The sequence below is a fragment of the Dendropsophus ebraccatus genome, chromosome 12 (genome assembly GCF_027789765.1).
Source record: "Dendropsophus ebraccatus isolate aDenEbr1 chromosome 12, aDenEbr1.pat, whole genome shotgun sequence".
In the NCBI taxonomy this organism is placed as follows: Eukaryota; Metazoa; Chordata; class Amphibia; order Anura; family Hylidae; genus Dendropsophus; species Dendropsophus ebraccatus.
The window spans coordinates 30,986,163-30,994,616 of NC_091465.1; the positions used below are offsets into that span (position 1 = coordinate 30,986,163).

At 45.7% G+C, this 8,454-nt stretch overlaps 1 protein-coding gene across 1 annotated transcript; it reads right to left on the bottom strand.

Annotated features, from left to right (window-relative positions):
* Positions 1-282: 282 nt before the first annotated feature.
* Positions 283-2,095, bottom strand: HES4 (hes family bHLH transcription factor 4). Its single transcript, XM_069947282.1, has 4 exons — positions 1,896-2,095; positions 1,684-1,779; positions 1,495-1,582; positions 283-1,119 (listed from the first exon to the last, which is right to left on the bottom strand). Exons 1-4 carry the CDS (start codon positions 2,001-2,003, stop codon positions 560-562), a joined length of 852 nt encoding a protein of 283 aa, XP_069803383.1. The 5' UTR covers positions 2,004-2,095; the 3' UTR covers positions 283-559.
* Positions 2,096-8,454: the final 6,359 nt, after the last annotated feature.

Here is an 8,454-nt window from a genome sequence, read left to right on the forward strand (position 1 = left end):
GCTCTGCAACACCTGGAGATCCATAGGTCAGGGATCACTGATATAAGGCTAGCACTGCCCATATGGAACGTGCATGCTGGGAGTTGTAGCTCTGCAACAACTGGAGATCCCATAGGTCAGGGATCACTGATATAAGGCTTGCACTGCCCATATGGAACATATGTATTAGACATTATATGTTAGTGCATGTGGTACCCCCATCCAGATACATCACCCAAACATCTCACCACCCGCCAAGACCCCCCAAACCTCCACCCAACAGGACATCAAATCAAACAAGAATTCGTTTTAAAGAGTTTATTTCATAAAACTCCTGCAAGTTTGGGAAGTTTTTGACACAAAAACACCACAAGAACTTTGGCATTACACAATATTTGTACCAATTGTACAAAACTAAAAAAAAAAAACTTCAGTCTTATTACAAAATGGGTCATTTATACAAGATTTTCATCATATAAAAAAGTGAAGTTCCTCATAGCGGAAATAAATAGATTAGATTGTCTCTATACGGCAAGGTCCCATACAACGGAACCAATCAATAGGAGTCTTAGGGATGAGTTCACCAGGGTCTCCAGACAGACTCGGTGGTGTCAGGCCCAGTGCTGACCCCCAAGGGGCTCATGGACTGTGACATGTGGGGCATCTTGTGGCTGAAGGTTGTGAGTCCTTGCACTGGAGATGGGGCTTGAGGTCCACCGTTGGGGGTGACATTTCCATTGGCGTAGAGAGGGATAACAGGTCCGGGACTGGAGGCGTAAGCAGGGTTGGGGATGAGGAAAGCAAATTGTCCATCAGTGGCCGGAACCAGCTGGAAACCTCCTTGGAAGACCTTAGGAGATACGGCCTCGGCTGTGGTCATCTTGCAGGACATGGGCACTGGAGCGGAGGCTACTGGGGCTGAGGGTAGCTGGACGTGCAGAGGTTGGCTGGATGGAGGAGGCTGCTGGTAATTCATAGCCACAATCTGACCCAAGCAGCTGGACAAGTGCCCAAGAAGACGTGTCCTGACCTCGGTATTGACCCCTTCGCAGGTAGACAGGAAGCGGGTGACTTCATTCATGCATTCATTAAATCCAGCCCTGTATTTTCCAAGGACTGAGGGGTCTGCGGTCAGAGCAGCTATGGAGGGGAAACAAGACAGCAAGATTAGTCTATAGCCTTGTATTATTATTACTATTACCCCAACCTATCCAGCTGTTACACAACTACAACTCCCATTATAGTCAGCATGGAGAGTCACAACCTTCCTACTAAATACAGGTGATTATATAACACTTCATTATAAGTGATTGGGGGAAACCTCAAGGTCCAGCATTCCTATCCCTGCTATACTGTACCCCCACCCCTTCTTTACCAGTCCCATATACTCATGCACATATAACACATCATTATAAGTGATTGGGGGAAACCTCAAGGTCCAGCCATCCTATCCCTGCTATACTGTACCCCCACCCCTTCTCTACCAATGCACATATAACATGGTCAGATAGGTACCTGTCATCTGGACTCGCTGCAAGTTCCTCAGGTGTTTGACTGTCATTTCCAAAATATCCGCCTTTTCCAACTTGGAATGTCTAGAGCTCTGCAACAGAGGAGAGAAATCATTAACATCAGGTTCTACCCCCACAGCAGCACAGAGGAATACAGCAGCAAAGTAGAACAGGATGCTGAGCTAAAACTTACATCTTTCTTGAGAGCATCCAGGATGAGGGTCTTGAGCTGCCCCAGGCTCTCGTTGATACGAGCCCTCCTGCGTTTTTCCATGATGGGTTTGGATGACTGTAAAACAGAGATAGAGAAGTGATCAGTGACTAGGTAGCCATGTGCATGCAGATCCCAGGCTGTTCTGTGACTGGCATCAGTGGGCACAGGATGGGCATGGCGGGGATAGTTACCTTTCTGTGCTCGCTGGCACTCTTAGGTTTATCCGGGGTCTGGGCAGAGTTTGCCGGTGCCCCTGCAATAGGGGAGGCGGTGGGCTTCTCCATGCTATCAGCAGGCATGATCCTTCCAATAGACAGAGGAGAGGAGGCAATGGGAAGCGGGTTGGTAGTATCCTGATATCCGTGCGGCAGTGTGACTGTAGCGCACTGTGTGTCCAGGCTCTTTATATACCCCGCTCTGCTGCTCCCCATTCGTGTGAAACCTTCTCTGCATTCTTTCCCACACTCGCTTCAGCCAATCAGCGCCGGGGTCTCGCCCACACTGCGCTGTGATTGGTCGCGGCGCACCCTCCTCTCTGCCCCCTCCTTGGACTTTCCACCTCCCCCCTCCCTCCCCGCACCCGCAGGCTGCCAGTCACGCGTTTGGCTCATACCAGGGATCAGGGCTGGCAATGGAGCAAAGCACAGGGGCTGGGAGAGAGCACAGGTCAGCGGGAACCGAGCACGGCCACAGCAGTCCCCCAGGCACCATGCTCGGCACACGGGGAAGGACCTGCCTCCTCCTGCATTACCCAACACCGCTGGCTAACACAGCTGCTGCACAACTTCTTGGCAACGATGATTTATTGCAATGAGAATGATATTTAAAGTAGATTTTGCAAAAAGAAAACACACACATATTTATATTTATATATATATATATATATATATATATATATATATATATATATTTTATATCTATTTTTTATATATATTTAATTTATATAAATTTTTTTATAGTTTATTTATTTGTTTTGGCCACTGAAGTTATTGGGGAAAATCCACCACAAATCTGCAGCTATTCTCCAGTTGCCCTATGTCAGGAAAACATGATGGGAGTTGTGGTTTTATACCAGTTAAGGACCCATAGGTTGGGGAACACTGATGTAGTTGTCAGCTAAAAGCTGTCAGGGCATGATGAGAGTTGTAGTTTTGCAACAGGTTAGGGATGCACTGATGTAATGTATAGCCAGCCACAGGTTGTCAGGGCATGATGGGAGTGGGAGTTTTGCAACAGCTGAAGAGAACACTGAAGTACTGGGAAAAACAATTTCCAGTATTTTTCCAATTTTTTCCAATTATTTTTTTCCAATTTTTTCCTTTTTTCTACTGAAGTACTGGAAGCTACTACTGGAATCATCCCTCATAAACCAGAACCAACAATGACCAGACTGGTCAATAATGGGATATACGCTACAATATTCAGCGTCATGTCTATTGCTGCATCTATATTGTCATGTAGGATATCTGTATGATCCTGGCATTTTGTTCACCCAATGATATGCATTGGTAAGAACAGTTGTAGTTACATATTAATGATCGCCCCTTTTTGTGCTTGGACACACACTGCAGTTTTGATGCAGTTTTTTTGAGCCAAAGGCGGAAATGGAGCTGGCTAGATTAAGTATAAAGTTTTCCTTTAAATTTTTCTGTTTTGGGCTAAAAAAAACTGCATGAAAACTACAGATGCAAATAAAAATAATAATAATTATTATAATAATATAACGCAGAGAGTGACATCATCCATAAGAAAATGTTTTGGATCAGTCTTGGATATGCAGCACAGACTGTAGTATAAGGCAGTGATGGCTAACCTAGACACTCCAGCTGTTGCAAAACTACAACTCCCATCATGCCTGGGCAGCCAAAGCCATATCTTTGGTTGTTCAGGAATAATGGGAATTGTAGTTTTACAACAGCTGGAGTGTCTAGGTTAGCCATTACTAGTATAAGGTATTGCTGCAGATGTACTAAGCAAAGCTGCCACAATGCCAAAATCCCCCTCCCCCCCCCCAAGTTTTTAATTATACTCAAGATTTACAGAATTTTTAATATTTTTCTTCTTGTTATGAAATTCACCACACCATTCTCACAAATGACTCTATACACCAGGGGTAGGGAACCTTGGCTCTCCAGTGGTTACAAAACTACAACTCCCATCATGCCTGGACAGCCAAAGCTTTAGCTTTGGCTGTCCAGGCATGATGGGAGTTGTAGTTTTGTAACCGCTGGAGAGCCAAGGTTCCCTACCCCTGCCATATACTTTACATTGGACGCAACCTCTGCGGAAATTTTCCTCGACCGTTCAGTCCTGGGTGAATTTGCCCCCCAAAACATTCCAATGCAAAGAATTGACAGAATTTCTCATTATTAATACCTGACCAATACCATGTGTGCGCTCAGTGTCTGGGTGGTCCTGTACGGTTGCCTTCCCCTTTGGCTGCTGAATCAATCATACAGGCGTCCGGTGAATTGGACCTAGTGTGAGCCGGGGCGGCCCTTGGATTGGGCTGTGTTAGGTTTGGCTGGCGGGGATGTTTTTGAATCGGGGAAACATACCAATCGAGAGTTAACTGGATCCGGCTATTGATGTTCAAACTGCAGCTTGACTGGGTATTTACAGTAAATAAGGAGCCGTTTCTCGGCTTGGGCTTCACTACAATGACATTTTGAAAAAAGCCAATAACATTGTAGAAGGTAAATATTTCCACTTGAAAATATTCTCATCATTGAAGTCGATGGTAACCGGAGCTGTTTGTGTTTAGGAGCGCTCGAGACACAAACTATGGCTAACCTTTTGTTTTTGTAGAGATTGTTGCCGCTTTCTTTGGGCTCTGATGCTACGTGAAACATTCCCACGCTGTAGAAGTTTAGTAAATGGATGAAATTACGTCCGATTTGACTGACAGTATCTCGTAATGGGATCTTGTGTCCAAAACAACCTTCTACTGCTACTTGTAGGACATGAATCTGCAACATTACAGAATAGACGAGAACTGGTGTGAGTCTGTGGGCTTAAAGGGGTTATCTACAAAAACATGGCCACTTTTCCCCCTACTGTTGTCTCCAGTTCAGGTGCGGTTTGCAATTAAGCTCCATTTACTTCAATGGAACTGAGTTATAAACCCCACCCTATCTGGACACAAGAGAGGGGGGAAAGTGGCCATGTTTTTGTAGCGCTGGATAACCCCTTTAAATGCCATAAAGTGCTAGCCCCGGGCGTATCCCATCATCCCCCCAGTCTTTCCCTCTATGGCTAGCCCTCTCTATGTTGTAGAATATCGCCCCAGGATTTGCACCCATGGCTTCCTACTAGTTTGATGCAGCTCTAGGTCAGGGATGGGGAATCTTCGGCCCTCCAGCTGATGCAAAACTACAATTCCCATCATGCCTACACAGCCAAAGGCATGATGGGAATTGTAGTTTTCCAACAGCTGGAGGGCTGAAGGTTCCCCATCCCTGCCCAGGGAGTCATAGAAAACATAGATACAGAATATACATGTTTTCCCGGACTCGCCAGGGCTTCATTCATCTTCTTCAGCCATCGATATTCAAATTGGACTTGCGCTCATTTCTTGCAACCTTGTTGCTGCAGACTATCACTCCTATATTTGCAGCCCCGTCATTCACTCTATGTCTAGCTCTCTTTTTCCTGCAGACTATCACGCCTATATTTGAGGCCATTTTATTCTCTCTTTGGCTAGCACTCCCTATACTGTAGACTATCACCCCTATTTCTGCGTTCCCCATCATTCTCTCTATGGCTAGCACTCCCTATACCGCAGACTATCACCACTACATTTGCGTTCCCCATCATTTTCTCTACGGCTAGCTCTCTCTTTGCCGCAGACTATCACCCCATATTTGCAGGCCCAGCTAGCACTCCCCATACCGCAGACTATGACCCCTACATCTGCATTCCCTGTCATTCTCTCTACAGCTAGCTCTCTCTTTGCCGCAGACTATCACCCCCATATTTGCAGGCCCTCTACAGCTAGCACTCCCTATACCGCAGCAGGCCGGGCTGTCAGTCAGCATTCTGCCCCACGATATTACAGCAGCAGCCAGTTGAACAAGCTGTTCTTGCTGCTATATACACACTCATGCAATGTTCAGACAGGCTGCTGATATGCGAGCGAACAACTTTACCCCACAAATTAAAAACAATAACCTGTAGCTGCATCGGGCGGCGTCACCTGCTGGGAACGAAACCAGCCCCTCGCCTCAGATATATCTGCCATTCACATCCCATTAGCAGCCCCCACACCTTGGGTGACATTGATGACAATGGCATAGTGCTAATTATTCCAGGCTTGTGATCTCTGGGACAATGAAGGGTTAATATGATATATATGTGTGTGATCTGGCTCTCCTGGATATAACATTGGTGTGTGGTCCTATTATATATACTTTATCATATATATATATATATATATATATATATATATATATATATATGTATATATATATATATATATATATATATATATGTATATATATGTATATATATATATATATATATATATATATATATATATATACATAGGATCACAAGCCTCTCTATGTTATATAACATATTAATTGGCTGTGTAACTACAAGTGCAAGCATTCCCTTGTGCATTAGAGGCATGTGTGTGGCAGTGCATAGGAATGGCCGTGTGGCAGGGGCTCCTCCAGCAGCAGCAGCCGGGCACGGAGCGTGGATGGAGCCAGCTGTGTGCCGAGGGAGCAGGCAGCCGACAGCCACGCGTAGAGGCTACGGCTGGCATCCCAGCAGCCAATCAGCGGCCGCCTGGCCCCACGCCTGCCGCTGATTGGCTGCAGCGAGGAGACCTGTCAATCAAACTCAGCCGGGGTAAGGTTCCAGCAGCTGTGAGCGCTCCCGGACTGCAGCCTCCCCCCCCTCCTCCCCCTCCCGCTCCTCCGCCGTCACCAGCCCTCCCTCCCCCTCCCCTGCCCCTGTCTGTACTCTCTATCACCCGGGAGCACGTGCCAAAGTGCTGCTGGCTTTCTGCAGAGTGCACAGGCAGCCGGCTCCGAGCCCAGCCTGGAAAGACGAACCACAAAGGGAGGGAGAGGAGGAGGAGGGGGAGGGGGGAGAAGAGGAGGAAAATAATAATAAAAAAGCATGGGAAAACTCCTCCCCCTGCAGCTTCCAGCGCACACATCACCTCACAGGGTAAACACTGGCTCCTCTGTCCCATGAAAGTCAATACAGACACTTTTTTTTTTCTTCTATGCAGCAAGTATGGATTTTCTTTTCTTACTGGGTGTTTTCCTCCATAACCTTTGGTGTAAAAAAAAAAAATAGGCGCTGCCACGCGAATAACACGTCTGGGGGCGCAATGACCCGTGCCCATGCTAGGAACCCTATGTATGACCCTATGTATGACTATGTATGACCCTATGTATGACCCTATGTAAGACCCTATGTATGACCCTGTGTATGACCCTATGTATGACCCTATGTATGACCCTATGTAAGACCCTATGTATGACTATGTATGACTATGTATGACCCTATGTATGACTATGTATGACCCTATGTATGACTATGTATGACCCTATGTATGACCCTATGTATGACTATGTATGACCCTATGTATGACTATGTATGACCCTATGTATGACCCTGTGTATGACTATGTATGACCCTATGTAAGACCCTATTTATGGCCCTATGTATGACCCTATGTATGACTGTATGACCCTATGTATGACCCTATGTATGACTATGTATGACCCTATGTATGACTATGTATGACCCTATGTATGACCCTATGTATGGCCCTATGTATGACTATGTATGACCCTATGTATGACCCTATGTATGACTATGTATGACCCCATGTATGACCCTATGTATGACTATGTATGACCCTATGTATGACTATGTATGACCCTATGTATGACTATGTATGACCCTATGTATGACCCTATGTATGACCCTGTGTAAGACCCTATGTAAGACCCTATGTATGACCCTTTGTATGACTATGTATGACCCTATGTATGACCCTATGTATGACCCTTTGTATGACCCTATGTATGGCCCTATGTATGATACTATGTAAGACCCTATGTAAGACCCTATGTATGACCCTATGTATGACCCTATGTAAGACCCTGTGTATGACCCTGTGTAAGACCCTGTGTAAGACCCTATGTATGACCCTATGTATGACTCTATGTATGGCCTTATGTATGACCCTATGTAAGACCCTGTGTAAGACCCTATGTATGACCCTATGTATGACCCTATGTAAGACCCTGTGTATGAACTTGTGTAAGACCCTATGTATGACCCTCTAACCCCCCCCTCAGTGATGGTGGGCTGATCACTGTATACCTGGGGGGCTTCGCTCTTGGACACTGTTCCCCAGTCTATCATTTTCCAGCTGTTGCAGAACTACAACTCCCAATATACCCTGACAGTAAAAGGAAATTAGTGGGGTGGTCCTGTCAAGACCCCTATTTATAAATGCAGACCAGCTGATCGCCCCAGTAGCTGATGCCCTAAGGGCCCTATTCCACCAGACGATTATCGTTCGCATAATCGTTAACGATTAACGATCTTAAACGACCGCTATTGCGAAAGACCTGAAAACGTTCACTCATTTCCATGGAAAGATAATCGTTACTTATGATCGTATTTGCGATCGTTTTTTTCTTCGCTATTTCTTCGCTATTGCGTTCGTATCTACAGCGATTGACCGAACAATGTCTTCTTCAATGCGAATGATTTGCGAAC

Excerpts from the sequence above, each read along its gene's own strand:
- HES4 (XM_069947282.1), bottom strand. The coding sequence starts at position 2,003 with ATGCCTGCTGATAGCATGGAGAAGCCCACCGCCTCCCCTATTGCAGGG. Across the intron at positions 1,583-1,683 it reads TGGATGCTCTCAAGAAAGAT|AGCTCTAGACATTCCAAGTT; the intron begins GTAAGTTTTAGC and ends CCTCTGTTGCAG. Across the intron at positions 1,120-1,494 it reads GCAGCGAGTCCAGATGACAG|CTGCTCTGACCGCAGACCCC; the intron begins GTACCTATCTGA and ends TCCCCTCCATAG.